The sequence below is a fragment of the Aptenodytes forsteri genome, unplaced genomic scaffold (genome assembly GCF_000699145.1).
Source record: "Aptenodytes forsteri isolate BGI_AS27 unplaced genomic scaffold, ASM69914v1 Scaffold249, whole genome shotgun sequence".
Lineage (NCBI taxonomy): Eukaryota > Metazoa > Chordata > Aves > Sphenisciformes > Spheniscidae > Aptenodytes > Aptenodytes forsteri.
This window is the reverse complement of record NW_008796188.1, coordinates 1,045,162-1,062,179: the sequence shown is the minus strand read 5'-3', so window position 1 is coordinate 1,062,179 and position 17,018 is coordinate 1,045,162. Positions and strand designations below refer to the sequence as shown.

At 54.9% G+C, this 17,018-nt stretch overlaps 1 protein-coding gene across 1 annotated transcript in view; it reads left to right on the top strand.

Annotated features, from left to right (window-relative positions):
- Positions 1-17,018, top strand: part of SCN4A (sodium voltage-gated channel alpha subunit 4) — a 45,474-nt gene that overhangs the window by 20,514 nt on the left and 7,942 nt on the right. Inside the window, exons 11-22 of the mRNA XM_019474281.1 lie at positions 1,574-1,729; positions 1,981-2,104; positions 2,853-3,091; positions 4,919-5,092; positions 5,403-5,659; positions 5,804-5,903; positions 9,019-9,447; positions 13,429-13,558; positions 13,874-14,028; positions 15,246-15,419; positions 16,001-16,123; positions 16,389-16,667. Of these exons, the coding sequence (XP_019329826.1) occupies positions 1,574-1,729; positions 1,981-2,104; positions 2,853-3,091; positions 4,919-5,092; positions 5,403-5,659; positions 5,804-5,903; positions 9,019-9,447; positions 13,429-13,558; positions 13,874-14,028; positions 15,246-15,419; positions 16,001-16,123; positions 16,389-16,667 (2,340 nt within the window). The remainder of the gene's footprint in view (positions 1-1,573; positions 1,730-1,980; positions 2,105-2,852; positions 3,092-4,918; positions 5,093-5,402; positions 5,660-5,803; positions 5,904-9,018; positions 9,448-13,428; positions 13,559-13,873; positions 14,029-15,245; positions 15,420-16,000; positions 16,124-16,388; positions 16,668-17,018) is intronic.

Genomic DNA, 17,018 nt, shown 5'->3' with positions numbered 1-17,018 from the left:
GCCCAGGTTGCCCAGAGAGGTGGTGGATGCCCCATCCCTGGAAACATTCCAGGTCAGGTTGGACGGGGCTCTGAGCAACCTGACCTAGTTGAAGATGTCCCTGCCCATGGCAGGGGGGCTGGACTAGATGACCTTTAGAGTTCCCTTCCAACCCAAACCATTCTGTGATCCTATGAATACCAGGTTGGAAGGGACCTCAAGGATCATCTGGTCCAACCTTTATTGGCAAAAGCACGGTCTAGACAAGAGACGTTTGCTCCACTGCGGCCCCGGGGTGTTACCTTAGCCCCTTTCCGGTCCTTGGGAGTCTCTTTTCAGCACGATAGGGCTATAAAAACATGGGCAAAAGCTTCTGTGATGTCTGATACTGCAGCCCAGCCATTTTCCATCTCTAATCATCATTTTGGTCTATGTCAGCAACGTCCGCAGGGGACATCCCTGCAAATCTAAGTGTTAGTCTGGGCAAAAGACCAGCTTCTTTGCATGTAGAGAGAGACACAAAACAATGTTTTCCTCTCTCTAGAGCCTCTATCTCTCATTGCTTATCTGTGCTGAGCCACAACATCCTCCGAGGAAGTGGCTTGCTCTTATCTGGCTGCTGCCGTTTGCAGGATGGGTCTAAGCAAGCCCTGCCCGAGGGATGGAGACTCCAGGGCTGGGCATAAAGCTGGTGCTGTGGCCGGTTCCCTGAGCAAATTAACCAGTGAGTTGCCCAATGGCTTTATTAAGTGATGATACTCCTTTATTGTCACCTAGGGAAATGGAGAAGACAGAGGGAATAAGGCTAAGAGTGAGGGCAAAGCGCCTACAAGAAATGGGCGCTCGGATCCATTTAATGGATCAGCGAACGAGCGTGGAATGTGTGTTGCATCTCAGCAATGTGCAGTGGGAACAGAGAGGTTCCCACTCCACTGTGGCATCCTTAGTGCTACCGGAGGGTGTAGTAAACTTCAAATATTAATACCACTGTTGGAAACAAAAAAAAAAAACAAAACAAAAAAAAACCCGAAAAACAAAACAAAACAAAAAGATTGCATGTGCAAATGAAAACCTAATAAAACAACATTTGGGAAAAAAAATTGAAATTTTGACCCAAACATTCACGAATTCAGTGCAAGTCCAAAAATCTTGGACATCGCATTTCAGCAAGAGCCTTGAAGATTTTGCTTCTTTCCTATTTGGGATGAAAACATGTTTCAAAGATTAAAGTTTCCTGCAAGACAGAAATTAGAAGGTTTGCATAGTTTTGTCCTTATGAATTATTCATCCTGACCAAATTTGAACAGATCTAATACTGCTGTGCGGAGAGCTTAGTACGGTGGGGTGTGCAAGTGGAAAGGAAAGTCTTCAAATTTCTGTTTATCTACCACAAATTACTATCCCTCATTGTTGCTTGTGAGGATCTGAATTTGCTGCCCAAGTCCTGCAGCAGCAGATTTTGGGGTCACAAAGTCTTGCCCAGGACGGTCCTGGGGCTCAGTTCACCCCCTCCTTAGCCTGGTGCCCTGCAGCCATTGCGGGAAGCTCCCGATGGCTGCGGACACGCGGGTGATGGGGACGTGGGTTGCTGCAGTTGCAGGACCGGCGGTCCAGCAGCGGTTCCCTGCCCAGCAGCGTGGCCGAAAAGGAGCGCGACTCGGACCTGAACAGTGACCAGGACAAGGCAAAGGACTGCAACGGGCAAGTGGTCCCCAAGGTCGTGCTGGAGCGGTCTGCTACGGTGATCAATGTACGTGCTCGGCTCTGTCTCTGCCATCCCTTGAGGGTGCCCACCCCAATAAACCCTGGTGGAGGGACGGGCTTGTGCCCAGCTTGTTGTGGGTCGGGTCCTACGAGCCTTTCTGCAGCCCCTCTGTAGTTCCCATGTTGCACCCCAAGGTCTCTCCAGACCATGCCCTTTTTCTGCCTGCTCTGTCTTTAAGTGCATTAAATAACCTGCAGTGCTCTGCATTCGTCCCCTGTGGCTTCCTCTCCTTCTAGTTCAACCCAACCAATGAGACGGAGAAATCAGACCACAACCACCTCACTATGGGCAACCAAGATGGGCCAGGCCTCGAGAAGAGGGTGGGGAGCGCCATCAGTGTCATCTCCAACACTGTGGAAGGTATGTCCTTCCCCAGCCTGGGTGAGGGCTGTGTGTCCCAGCTGTTTTAGCCCAACTGTTGTGCGTTGGTGGGCTTGGGGTGCTCGGCACATACCAGTGATAGCGGCTGTCCCAAATCTCCAGCCCCGTGCAAGGGATGACTCTGGACCTGGGGTCTCCACAGGGGGTCAGTGGACTGCAGGGATGCTCAAGCAAGGCTTTTCATCCCAGCTCGCTAGGATGATGCCTGGAGGCAATAATACAATATCTCTTGCAAATGAATGGGATTGCAATTAATTATAGCAGTCTCCAGAGTCAACTGAGAGCTGTTGAGTGGCTTCCCAAGAGCTCCTGTCTCAACTTCAGCGAAAAGTACCGTAGACGCAGCAATAACAGGCTTCTCAGCCCTGTCCTCCCTGAGAATGGGCACCAAACCCTCTGGCCACCCCAGAGCAGTTCTCTTGGATGTCCCTGCAATCTCAGTGTGGCGCGGACACCTCAAATCCTGCCCAGGTGCTGAGAGCAGGATTGGACCCACAGTTCCCTGACTGATCTGCCTTTCCATCCCTCTCTGGAGGGTAAGGTCTGCAACATCACTGTGCCTGGGCATGGGAAGGCTCCTCCTTTTAGCCCCCACATTAAACTCGTAGATGGTCTAGGGCTGGTTCAGGAACTCAGGAGAGATCTCTTCTAGTGGGTTGGCACTTGCCCCACCCAGGGCAGGACAAGATAAGCCTACACTGAGGTCATTTTTCTTTCCTGCCCTCAGAGCTGGAGGAAGCGCACCAGAAGTGCCCATCCTGGTGGTACAAATTTGCCCACACGTTCCTGGTCTGGAACTGCTGTCCTCTGTGGCTGAAGCTGAAGGAGTTTGTCAAGCTGGTGGTGATGGACCCCTTTGTGGACCTGGGCATCACCATCTGCATTGTGCTCAACACAGTCTTCATGGCCATGGAGCATTATCCCATGATGGAGGAGTTTGAGAACATGCTGACCGTGGGGAACCTGGTAGGCAGCTACGGGCATCCCGTCCTTCCCTGTTTAGAGCCACAGCAGATGGCTCTAAGCCATCCACCCTGGTGGGCAGATCCCCTCTGCTGCCATTGTGTCGCCTGAACAGCATGCATGCCTGCCTGGAAACACGTCCCAGCTGCTGAGAAAGTGCTGCAGGGGTCTGATCACAGCACCCCTGTGAGGGGTTGGACTCCAGGATGGCTCAGATCAAGGGAAGTGATATGGGGGTGGGATCCATCATCCCCTGCTCCCCTTCTGCTGCAGCTTCTGTCTTGTTTGGTGTATCTTGGCGATGCCAATGTGGCCATGGCCTTGCAGAGCTGTGCTGAGCCATCTTCTACATTGCAACCCAGGGTCAGGCACGAGCTGCTGCCAGCCCTGGCTGACACTACAGTGTCCTTGCGATGCTGGGATGCCATGTGGAGCCAATTCAGATGCTGGGAGCAAACAGGTCCCCATGGAGCAGGAGGCAACAGTGCTAGCAGCATTAGATAATAACAATAATAACAATAATCATCGTCAGGACTTTTCCCAGTGAAATCACTGCAAACCTGGGCTGTCCTGATTTCATGGGTGTATTTAGCAACCGGCTGTGCTTGCTCCTGCTTGGAGCTCAGGGCAAATGGCTTTCAGCTGGATGCAATCTGCTGGTGGGACAAGTCCGGGAGGCCCCTGGTAGCTCTGGGAAATGCAGCTAAGGGATGGGAGAGCTCGCCGTCTCCTCTCCTGCCACCTTGCCCTGCTCCAGCACATGCCAGGGCCTCTCTGTGCACAGGCATTGGAGTGACACATGCCGGTGCCCGAGCCCCGGGTGGGCAGGATGACGCTCAGCACATAGCTGCTTTGTCTCTGGTTTCATTCAGGAAATACAAGGGGATTAATCGGCTGTTGCTCGAAGCACGGTCACGCTGCAAAGACAGGTCCAGCTTCTCCTTCGGGCCAGCAGCGGTTTCTGGCTGCATGTACAACCCAATGCAGGGAGCGGGCGGGATTTGCTGGGGAAGGGCCAGGGAGGGATGGGAGCAGGAGAAGCAGCTCCCACTGAGCCACGGTCTCCTTCCACATCGCCTGCCTGTGCCCAAGATGAAAGCAGCAGCGCCTGCTGCCTGTCTCGCTGCAGGCAGAAAGATGGCCAGGCTGTAAGTGAAGAGAGCAGGGATCAGCTGGCAGGAGCAGAAAAAGGGACATTTGTCGGCTGGCATGCAAAGGAGCAGGTTGGGGAGCATCCCCTGAGATGCCAGTGCAGAAGCCTTTCTGCAAGGTGGAGGCAAGGACCTGTGCATCCCAACTCGATCCACATCCAGGGCAAAATTTGTCAGCAGGCCCCCTCTGCACACACCGTGTCATGAAATCGCATCAAGGATGCTAATTGTCACATTGCTGATCCGGCTCTGGAGTAATGTGATAATGCACAGCGCCGTTGTAGTCCCCGGAAAAGAGTAATGTGTAAAAGCCGGGTCAGCTTTCGCAGGGCTCGGGGTGGGACAGGGGCATCCCAGTAGCAGCCCAGTTCCCAGTGCTGGGAACCCCTGTGATTCAGCAGTCATTTGAAGGGGGTCCCTTTGCCAATGAGACTTTTATTTTTAATCTCCACTTGCTAACACGCACCTTTGCCAAGTCTCTCCAGTAGCAATCAGTCCCCAGTACTCCCAGCCCGGCTCCACAAGCCATGCTGGGTAACAGCTGGGGAGCTCGTGCTCAACCAGGGCTGGACCCAGTGGGATGAAACACTTTGGGAATACCCCAAAAAGGAGAGGTGCTACCCACCCCATGCCGAAGCACGGGCTTTCAAGCAAGCTGACGGGGTGCTGTTTCCCACAGGTCTTTACGGGGATCTTCACGGCGGAGATGGTCCTGAAACTCATTGCTTTGGACCCCTACGAGTATTTCCAGCAGGGCTGGAATATCTTTGACAGCATCATTGTTACCCTGAGCCTGGTGGAGCTGGGCCTGGCCAACGTGCAAGGGCTCTCCGTGCTCCGCTCCTTCCGCTTGGTACGTGCCACGGGGACAAGCTGTGCCAGGGGGTTTTGGATGCAATTGCCACCAGGGTGGAGAATGGCTTGTTCAACCTCCTTTATGGCGGTCACCAACTTGTCCCCTGTTAAAGATAACACTAACAGTCAAGCTAAATATTTAGGAAAGTCGGAGTCTGTGCTCTTTGCAAAGCAGTTGGGTGTTTAATCCCTCCTGCCTTAATAAAACTGCCACGTGAAGATCTAATCCCAGCTTCGCAGCCTTGCTGATGCTTTCTGGCAATGAAAGCCCCAGGCAAATCAACGCCTTGTCTCCTTGCTCCTTGTAGCTGAGGGTTTTCAAGCTTGCGAAGTCCTGGCCCACCCTCAACATGCTCATCAAGATCATCGGTAACTCGGTGGGCGCCCTGGGGAACCTCACGCTGGTGCTGGCCATCATCGTCTTCATCTTTGCCGTGGTGGGGATGCAGCTCTTTGGGAAGAGCTACATAGAGTGCGTGTGCAAGATCTCTCTTGACTGCACGCTGCCCCGCTGGCACATGAATGACTTCTTCCACTCCTTCCTCATCGTCTTCCGCATCCTCTGCTTTATTTTTGCCGTGGTAGGAATGCAGCTTTTTGGGAAAAGCTACATGGACAACGTGAAGAAGATAAGCACGACCGGCAGTTTGCCACGGTGGCACATGAACGATTTCTTCCACTCGTTCCTCATCGTCTTCCTCCTCCTCCTCGGGGAGTGGATCGAGACCATGTGGGACTGCATGGAGGTGGCCGGCCAGACCATGTGCCTCATCGTCTTCATGATGGTCATGGTCATCGGGAACCTCGTGGTGAGTCTTGGAAGTGGGGTGGACCCTCAATGAAAGGTGGGGGGCAAGGATGGAGGGTGTTGTGGGGTGGGGACACCTCTGCCCCTCACTCGCTGGCCAATGCTGTCCAGCTCAGCTCATCTACAGGGCTATGCCTGTAGGCACGGTCTGGTTGGAGCTGTACAGGAGCACAGGCAAAGGGCTCGACCTCCCTCCTGTAGACCCACTGGGATTGTACTGTGTGCTCAGCTCTGTGTAAAGCAGGGTAAGAAGCAATTTCTGAGTGACCTTCAGATGAAACTAGATCAGGAAAAGAAGGGGAAACCGAGGCATGGAAAACTTAACAACAGGCTTCAGGCAGATGCAGGAGCAGCTCTGGAACAAAAGAGAGCTCATCTTCAAGCTGCCCTTTCTTCTCCACATGGCTTTTCAGGCTTTCCTCCCCTATTTCCCACTCTTCTGCGATGAGGGATGGAGGCAGTGTTATATCCAGCTCACCCCAGGGCTGGCCCTTTGCTCCCAGGTGCTTTTGGGGGCAGACCCCCCCTGGAAGGCTTTTGCAGATCCCCAGCATCCCCCATCCTCACTGCAGTCCCGGTGGCATCCCGGCAATGCACGACCCCTCTGCAGCACAGGGGGTCCTTCCCCCAGGTCCTGGTGAACCCCTGGTCACCATTACCCTCCCTCTCTGCCCATTGCCCTCCAAGCTGCTCGCTACCAGCGCTGCAGGTCTGCAAGTTCCAGGCGAGCGTGAAATCCTTTCTAAACTTGGTAACCCTCTTGCTGGCGGCTTTGAAGCTTGTTTTCCAGGCTGTGTGGGCCCTGCTCTCCCTTCTTAAGGAGCAAGGCAGGGGAGGGAAGCGCGCGGCTTGCCGAATCGCTCCTATTACTTGCCGGGGTTGTGTAAGCCCTTTGGAATTTGCTTTGAAAAACTATCTGCCCAGGGAGCTGCTGACGCCTCCCTCCCCACAACGGGTGGCTGCTCCAGCCCCAGGCTGGCACAGCCCTCCAGAGGGGTGAAAGCAACCCCGGGGAGAAACCCAGACCACCCCCTGGATCGGGTAAGGGGTAGGGCAGCTTGGAGTGTCCCGCTTTGAGGGCAGAAAGTTGGGATTTGAGTGCTGCTTGGCTTCCCTGGCTCGGGCCAGGTATTTGGGGCTTTGAACTGGCCCCCATAGCAGCATGGAGAGCCATGTTGGCTGCAGACCTCACCCTGGGGTGTTCTGGGGTCTGTGCTGGGTGATGCTGGGCAGACGTGCACGCATCGCCTCGCGGTGGGGAGCAGCCCCATGTGCCCCCGGGCTGCCCAGAAGTCAGCAACAGTTTGTAAGGCTACCTTTCAAGGGGGAACCCGTTCATTTGAATTGCAATGCTGAATCAGGCTGAAAACCACCCATAAGCAGCAGGAGCATCTCCAGGATGGTCTGCAGAGAGTGCAGGAGCTTAGAGACTGGGAATCACAGCTGGGGCTCCCTGGAGACCCTCCCCAAAAAGGGCTCTGGAATCCTTTCCTCTTCTGGAGCCAGTTTTTGGAGTAGGACAGCCCATCCACCCCTCCAGGAGACTTTCCTGGAGACAATATGGGGGCAGCATGATTTTCAGCTGGTGGGGTCAGAGGCAGCCCTCCCAGAGGTGTAGCCCTCCCCAAGATTGCACCCCAGCTTTCCGGGCAAGCTTTGCAGCTCCTGCTGTGCTCTGTGCTGCTCCACGGGGTTCATTTAAAGCTAGGTAGAGAAACACAGTGCACGACCATCTACAGAGCCATCTCTGCCCTCTTCATCCTCTTTGCCAGGCTCTCCTGGCCGTGTCTCAGGTATTTCCGAGTCCTGGAGCCTGTCCCGAGCAGCCTCCTGAGCATCCCGGCTGCAGGGAGGCGTGTGTTTCTACCCACTTCCCCTGCAAAGGAATAAGGCGACGGTCGGTCGTCCTTTACTGTTAATGACACTTTGAGCATTTCCTTTGGGGTTATTAAGGGAAAAGGGAGGAAGTCAGTCGGGTGACAAGGTAACGGACTCCTGTCCAAAAAAACCAGAGCCAACAGCAACTATTAGCTGTAACTGGTGCTTAATGTAAGTATTAAACTGATGGGATAGTAGGGATTTATTTAAAGATGCGATTTAAGTCATATGGTATGAGCCATGTGAAAACAGCAGTGACCTTGAATAGCAGCTAATTCCCTTCTCAGATACGCTGCTGGCACAAAAAGGCACAAACATCAACAGCTGTGGGCTTGGCCCATCGGCCGCTCTGCGCAGCGAGTGCACGTCTGGGTGCTGCCGATGCTGCCGTACCCCGGGGAGAGCCTGTCCCACTCCTATTCTCATGAGCTGCTCCAGGTTTCTGGCACGCAGTGAGTCCACCCGTGCCAGGCGAGGCTGCAGTGGGATCCAGTCACGCTTTGGGCACGGTGAAGTAGGAGACATCTGGGGAAAGCAGGAGAGAGCTCGTGCTTGGAGGTATATAGTGCATTGCATTTGCATCCCGTGAACTGACTTGCGCTGGGATGAAATGCCGCTCTCCATGGAGCAGAGCAGTCTCTGGTAGAAAGGGATGAGGTTACGGCTGTGGCTCCAGGGCGTTGGAGACCCTCAAGAGGTCAGTGGGCATCCGAGCTACCAGAGCCAGCAAAGAGGAGAGGAAGAGTTGCAGCTGGGAGGACAATAAGCAGGAGGTTTCTCCCTGGGAAGAGAAGGGACGGAGCTGAGTTGCATCCCTATGGGTGGTGGGGAGAAGCACCATAGGCTTTAGGGAGTCCCACGTGGGGACCAGCCAGGCCAAGAGCTCCAAGAGAGCGAAGGGAGGGACATGTTGATGGACCCACAGGGGAGGTGGTTTGAGAGGGGCTGAAGCGATGACTGGCATCGCTTGCAAATGGATCAGCAGGACCCAAGCAGCCGGGGGTGACACCGAGGGCATCACAGCCCAGGGAGGAGTGAGGAGGACCATGTTCATGTCCTCCAGGAGAAGGGCTGGCATCTCTGCAGTCCCCAGAGTTGGGCGATGGGAGGAGGGAGTCCCATGACATGTTCAACATAAGGGTCTCCTCCACGGCCACGACTGGTCCCTGCCGCTCCAGCCTGCAGGGGCAATGTTGGTGCTGGATGTCAGCGCTGGTATTTGCCTTTGTCCCCTCCAGGTGCTGAACCTGTTCTTAGCTTTGCTGCTGAGCTCCTTCAGCGCTGATAGCCTGGCGGCGTCTGATGACGACGGAGAGATGAACAATTTGCAGATCGCGATTGGCAGGATCACCAAGGGGATCAACTTTGTAAAGACCGCTGTCCTCACGCTGCTCCGCAGGCTGTGGAAGGGGAAGAAGGTGGCCCCGGAGGAAGAGCAAGAGCACAGTAAGAGGGACAACTCTGTGCTAAACCACATGGACGCTGGCCAGGACCCCAAGTCAGAGTACCTGGACGGAATCACTGGCAAAGAGCATTTTTTCATGGATGAACTGGACCACATGAATTTCATTAACAACCCCAACCTGACGGTGCAAGTCCCCATCGCCTCGGAGGAGTCTGACCTCTACGAGGAGACGAGCACCCAGTCCGACACCGAAGATGCCAAGGTCAGACAGGTGGATGGGAGGGTTTCAACCCAAAAACTGGGATTGACCCATTCTTGCTGTGCTGCCCACAGAATTATGCTGGTTTGGGTTACTTCTAGCTTTTCCGCAGTGTGTGGCATGGGCCAAACTTGGGGTTTTTCAACCCGGCATTTCCCAGGGTAAGCCAGAGGTGGGGGGGTTGGCCGGTTTTGGGTGAGGCTATGGGGTTATTGCTAACACAAGGGGGACCCGCTGCACCACAGGGTTGGTGCAAGGGTCAAAGCGCTCAGTATGGGGTTAAAGATGTTCCAGAGGAATTTGATGCCAGGAAATCTGCTGATGGCGCTAACATTGGATCCACTGCTAATGCCTCAGAAAGCATCATCGGGAGGGTATGAAACCAGATGGAGGAGCTTAGCACAAGTGAACATGAAGCAATGCATTTTGGATCCAAAGCTGACGAGACAGCTGATGTTGGCATTGCTGTGTTGAGGCGCGGAGAGGACTGTCAGGGCTCGTGGGACACTGATCGCCTTGGTGCTCTGGGAGGATGACCGGGAGATGCGAGACAAGAAACTCGGGAAGACCTGAGTGGACGCAGAAAGAAGGGTGATAGTCTGGTGGGAAATTACTGCTCGCAGTGGGGTCGCATCGAGGTCCTGGGGAAACGCAGAGCAGTTGGGGATGCCGCGGTGGAGAGGAGCAACTGCATCAATCTGGAAAGGGATTTTGTATGAATAATAGAACAGCTCTGACCCGAGGGTTTATTGTGACTATCAATGGCAAATGTGTCTGCCCAGGAGCTGAGGAGCCTTGGGGAAGCTCTGTCCCAGCTAGTCCTGCTCGGGGCGGTGTGCTGGGGCGGAAGGCAGTGGTGCAGTTTGGGTGCAATCACAACTGCTGCTGAGTGCCTGGCTGTGCTTGCACAGGGAGCCCAATGCAGGGCTGGCAAAAGAACCAGGACTCCCAAAACCCCAGAGCCATCCGCCTCCCTCCCCATCTGCAGGCTCCTTGCAGCTCCGCGCAGTGACAGGGACCTGGCTTCGCTCGGGGCACACTGCAAGAAGAGGGGACAATCCTGATTTATTTTATTTTTTTTTTTAGCTGGGAAAACAGGGTGTTTTCAGCAGTTGGGGCTGCAGGAGGAAAACGGCAGGAAAGGTGGTGGCTGGCTGTGACCGGTTGCAAACGTGCTGCTGAGCTGTGCTCAGAAGGGACAAACTTGCCTGGAGCACCTTTGCCAAGGGAATGGCCGAGGGGAGTTGCTGTTGTCGTTCCCCTTAGTGCCGCCAGCAGGAAGGCTGAGAGTTGGCGTTTTTCCCCAAATTTTTCCTACTACAAGCCCAGTCCGGTAGCACTAACCCCCAGTACGCCCAGGCCATGCCATAGCACACTGGGTGTGCGGTCATGCTGCACAGAGGCGATGTTAATGCCAACCCGGCCGCAGCAAGGGAGGGGGGACACATCCAGCCTGGTCTGCGGGGTCCCCATGGACCTCAGTTCCCCACCACCACGATGTGCTTCCCGGCGGATGAGGGAAAACCTCGATGTGCAATTATGGACGTGTCCCGGCGTGGCTCTGGCGTTTTGGTGCTGTGTTCAGCTGACATCTAGCGGCACCGGCTCCAACGCCCTGCATGGAGCTTGTGTTTTGAGAGCCATCCCTGGCTGCTCAGCTTGTGCAGGGGGCAAACAGCATCTCTCAACCCCTAAATACCGGTTCACCCCATCATCGCTGATGGTTTTGGCAGCTAAATTCAGTTGAACGTTGACGAAGGTGCAAGCCAGGAGGGTGCATTAATGACCCTGCCCCTGCCTGAACAGGCAGGGTGGGCAACGGGCTGGCAGTCATCACATGAAATAACTGCCTAGTAATTAGAAATCGGGTGCTAATTGGTGGGAGCCCTGAGCTGGTCCTCGGGGAAGATTGCTGCTAGCTCCGTGTGTTCACATGCCGTCGATTAGCTCCAGATGGAGCCAAAGCCCGGCACACCGCCTCGCACCGGGGACAGAGGCCGCCAGTGACGATTGCAAACTGGGGGGGTTTCTCCGGATAGGCTGCTCAGAAAACGTTGATAAATGCTCTCCCTCTTCCAGAGCAGCTCCTTTCCGAGGCAAAGATATTTTTCAGGGTGAAATGATAGCGGCAGGATGATGGCAGCAGCGTGGCTGCTCTCCTGGAGCACTTCTGCATCCTATGGTTGATTTATCTTTTGCACCGCAAAGCAGCGAGGAGGTGACAGGAACAGCAGCGTTGGTGTGTGGCTGTGCAGAGTTAGTACTGTGGCTCAGGGCTCTTCCAGGGGGCTTTTTGCCTCAGACTCCCATCCTGCCGGACAGGGTGATGTCTCCTGAGATGCTCTGGGCTGCGGTGCATCACAGGAGTATTGTCAAGTGCCGTGAATTATGGGGGTCACAGGGTGAGTCTGGGTGCGCAGCACATGGATGCCAATGCTCAGTGCTGGCAAGGATGGGGAAAGCCCTGGATTTGGGTGGAAACACCCAGCCAGGCTGGAGGTGCCATACCAGGCGTGTGATGGAAATTGCCCTGCAAACCTGCTGGTTGCAGGCGCGTGGGGGCTCAGGAGCCCCCAGGGATGGGGTTTGGGGACCATGCAGTGGGACCAGCACAGATATCCCTCTCCCCATCCAACAGGACCTGCCCTGAGCACCAGCACACATGGTTACTGGTGTTACACGAGTTCCTGGGTTACACGAGCCTGCCAAGCGCCTCTCAGGCACATTTCCCCCGATCTCTGGGGCGGCTGCGCTCATTCGTTCCCACCTTGTGCCTTTGCAAGACTTGTCCTGGAGGCAGATGGTTTCCGTGTGTCTTTCCCCTGGGTCACAGCTTGTCTGGCTCCATGCCGAGGCCTCCTAATCCCCCTGCCCCTCCTGTCCCCCCCCCAGCCCCAGCGGAGGGTGGCCCCACTGCTCCTGCAGAGCCACCAGCCAACAGCTTGTGCTACTGCTGTGTCCTCAAGGCAATGCCCTGCGTGTCCCCAGCACGCAGTAGCCAGGCTGCAAGGGACCCCCAAAGCAATGTCTTCTACTGATGTGGCTGTGGCCCCTGAAGCTGCAGGCAACGACAATGTCTCAGACTACCCCAGGGGGTCTTCCCTGGCTTGTTGGAGGACGGAGTAGCTACTTTATTCACCACTGAAAGCACTAGCAACCTTGGGGGAGGATTATCTCCTTCCCATGCAAGGCAACGCCATCCTGCATTGGAGATGCCCATCCAAGATCATCTGCTCCCAGGTAGGAGAGGCAGGTCTGGGGATCTTCTCTTTCCTCAAGTGCTGCAGAAGGCCTTCTCTGAAAGCCAAAAAAAAAAAAAAAGGAGGAAAAAATCCCAGGGGCTTGCCAAGGTTTTCTCTCGTTATCAGCCCCTCCAGACCTTGCTGAGTGGTGTCTGGGAAGCCAGCCAAGCTGAGCTGTGGCACGGGATGGAGCCGGCGAGATATTTGCGATGCAGGTTTTGAACTTGGGTGAACCCCAGCCTAAAAGCCCTTCGGCACGAGCCGAGCCAGCAGGATTCGAGAGAAGTGCCATGGTGGCCGCCCAGGTTTCTGTAGGTCTGATTGTACCACGGGGTGTTTGGCAGAGCATTTCTTGGATGGGGGAATGCAGAGGAGGAGGAGGAGGTGAGAAAATCAGCCTGAGATGATGGTACAAGTGGATGGGAGATGGACTTGCTGTGCTGGGAGGAAGGCTGGGGTCAGGGGACCTTTTGCTCCTCTGAACCTGGATGAAAAGCAAAGCTTGTGCAAGGTCATGTACCAACGATCCTCCAAGGTTTGCAGCCCTGGACAATTCAACAGCTTCACTCTGGGCTGTGATTTCATAGGAAAGGGACTCAGAGCAGCCTTCAAGCAAGGGGGTCCCACCAGCTGGCTCCCTCGGTGGGGGCAGCAGGAGCCGGAGGATGGCCGGAGGCAGCCGCAGCCCAGGAGCACCCCTTCTGCGGGGCAGCCTAGCCTGAATCCTCCTTTCCCTTTGCAGAATCCCCTCTCCAGCGACAATGCATCGTCTCTGTGCAGCACTGTGGATTACAAGCCTCCGCCACCGGTGGAGGAGGAGGTGGCAGAAGAGGCTGAGGGCAGCAACGAGCCCGAGGAGTGCTTCACCGAAGGTGAGGGACCAAGCAGGGCAGGGGACCCTGGGGAGAGGGGGGCAGTGGGTATGGAGCGGCCATTGCCAACCAATTCTTGCAGCGTAACAACCCCCAGGCTCACTTAGCTCAGCCCAAACTCCAAATCCTCCTGTACTACCAAGGAGATGGTCCCCATGGGGCTCCGCTCTTGCGTGCACACCCTCTAACCCAGCAGGATCCTGCTGCAGCCTCCACCTAGGAGGGTTTGAAAAGACAATAAAAGCACGAATAGCATCGTATCGGTGGAAACGCCCTGGCCAGGAGGTAACCCACAGCTCTTTGTCCCATCCTCAGCCTGCGTGAAGCGGTTTCCCTGCCTCTATGTGGACGTCACCAGCGACAGAGGGAAGATATGGTGGAACATCCGGAAAACCTGCTTCCGAATTGTGGAGCACGACTGGTTCGAGACCTTCATCGTCTTCATGATCCTCCTCAGCAGTGGGGCACTGGTAGGTCCCACCTTTCGCCCTGTCCCGTTTGCTCTGCAGCAGCTCCCCAGCTTGGTGGGAGCCCAGGAACGTGGGCAGGCCCCAGGCAGCAGCACCGGAGGCTCTGGGCGTCGCCTGGTTGTCTCCTGTGCAAAATAACGCAGCTGTGGGCAGGTGTTTGATTTGAAACCCCATTTGGCTCAGGTCTGCCCAATGTACAGCCTTGCAAGGGGATCTAAACATCCTCCCCTTGCCCTCCAAGAGCCCTGCACCCATACAGTCACCCCTGTACAACCCTCCCCAGCATCCATCATGGGTCCATGGGCTCAAGGGGATGCAACCGCCTACATCTTCCCCTCCTGCTCTTAATGTCAACCATGAACTGTCTGCACCATCTATTCAGCTTTGTGTGGACGGTTCCTCATTTCACTGCCTCCGTAACTGGCTGTCAGGAGGTGCTTTACAAATAATTCATGGTTATTATTTTGCTGTTCAGCACTTCCAGCTGCTGACTGGTGCACCCTCCCAGAACCTGGGTGTCCTTTTAAATCACCCTCATTAAAAAGCTGCGTGTCAGCCTGTTGGTCCTCTCTGAGTATTTGGGCTGGATGTAGCTCAGCTGCACCTGTAACTACACAGAGCTAATGGGGAGACCAACTTCTCTGCAAGTTTGGGGGTAAAGAGAGAGGGAAGGAGGATAGAGGGACTGAACTGTTTTTCAGACATACTTTATGCGTCTGCATCACGCTCAGAAGTGCAGTTTGGGGATGTCTGAGGCTGTAGCTAGTGCCGGAATCGAAAGCTGTGTTAAAACAGCTGTGGAACACCTGGTCACCATGCCCGTAGCTCTGACTGCTTATGTTTTACGTGCCATGTGGACATAGCAGTAACCCAAACTCCTAAGAGCATTTTCAAAACTACCAAGGCATCCAAAGGTGCAGGCTGGTGTCCCGGCTTTTCACTTGTGCTCAGACTGGTGGGAATTTGATGCAGCTGGACATTTGCTTCAGTGAAGCTTTGCTTTAGGACATACACCGCTCTACATAGCCAACAGGAACTTGCAAACAAGAGTTGATCAGGTGCATCGGTAAATGCCACCCGCAGCTAGGCTCTCAACTTTTCAAGCTGCCCCAAGCCCTAGGAAAGCAGGGACAATGCAGGCATGGATGTGGCTGCACTGAGCCGTGCAGCGGGCCTAGTGGAAGAATGACTGTCACGTAGCTCCACGCCTCTTCCAGGCTTTTGAGGACATCTACATTGAACAACGAAGGGTGATACGCACCATCCTGGAGTACGCCGACAAGGTCTTCTCCTACGTCTTTGTCATTGAGATGTTGCTCAAGTGGGTGGCCTACGGCTTCAAGGTGTACTTCACCAACGCGTGGTGCTGGCTGGATTTCCTCATCGTCGATGTAAGTGTTGTCCGATGAGCACCTCTAGAGCCATAGTTAGCCAAGGGATTTGGGAGCATTAGGGGATTGTAGCAGGCTGTTGGAAATGAACCCATATCGTATTTTAAAGGACAATAGTGTGGCTGTGGAATGAGGGCTTAGACCATTGCTTAAAATAATGGTCCTCCACAGGAAGGGCCACTTCTTTGCCTGGTTGCAGAAACCCTTTCAAACCCTTTCTGGTTTATGCTCAAGCCAAGAATAAGCCCATGCTGTTCTATCAGACCCCAGTAGAGATGTGAAGGGACGTAGGGTCTCCCAAATGCTCTGTGACACAGCAGGCCATTCCACCTGTGCTGTATTTCTGCATCCCCCGTCACCTCCATCCTCATACCCAAGAGGCAGGGACATCCTCCAGGTGGCTGGTCACCAGGGACCCAAGGACTCGATGCCAGTCCCTGTGTCCCAAGACAAGACAATGACCACTGGCCTGAGGGAGTGCTGGGGAGAGAGGGACGGGCAGGAGCTGCAGGGACGTGTCTCAATTTATCTCCGTTGTTTCCATCTGAGATGCTGCTAATCCCTTTGGCTGCTCCTTCCAGGTTTCCATTATCAGCCTGACAGCAAACTGGCTGGGATACTCCGAGCTGGGAGCCATCAAGTCCCTGCGGACGCTGAGGGCTCTGAGACCACTGCGTGCCCTGTCCAGATTTGAAGGCATGAGGGTAGGTGCCTCCCCCGTGTGCTGCTGGCTCTGACATGGCCATGCAAGCAGCATTGTTCAGCAGTCACCTACATCAGGGACCCATCCCAGCTGGATTTTAGGGGCCTCCAGATCAGTGGGATTGATGCTAAGGTACCTTTGGTCCAGTTTGAGCCCACTTGGTGCTGCTGAGGAGAGTAAGGCTGGGGCACAGGGACATGAAGGTCCACATCATTGCTAGCGTGGTTCCCTAGGCAGGTCCTCCAAGGTCTTTTCTCCCCTTGCAGGTGGTGGTGAACGCCTTGCTGGGCGCCATCCCCTCCATCATGAACGTCCTGCTGGTCTGCCTCATCTTCTGGCTGATATTCAGCATTATGGGGGTGAACCTCTTTGCGGGGAAGTACTACCGATGCGTCAACACCACCTCGGGGGACCTCTTTGACATCAGCGTGGTGAACAACAAGAGCGACTGCATGGCCCTCCTCTACACCAACGAGGTCAGATGGGTCAACGTCAAGGTCAACTTCGACAACGTGGGCTTGGGATACCTCTCCTTGCTGCAGGTGGTACGTAATGAAAGCAGCTGCCATCCCTCCAAGATGTGCACTGCCGTAGCAGGGCAGTGTGAATAGCATCAGGGCTGAAGCGAGATGCTGCCCTGATGCCCAGATAGGGCCTCTTGGCCGCTTCTTAGCTCCAAAGTTGATATTTAACACAAAAAACCCTGCAGAGCCAAGGAGGAAAGGGACAGAGTAGAAGATGGGAGGGGAAGGTAAGTGTCACCAGGGACCCGCTGCAGATGAGCGTAGGTAGTACCAAGCCTGGAGCTGCGAGAAGTCCTCTGCCCAGCACGGGATGCAGGAGGAGGAGGGGAGGCACTTTCTTTTCCCCCCACCCATTTTAAAAGTTCGGTCTGC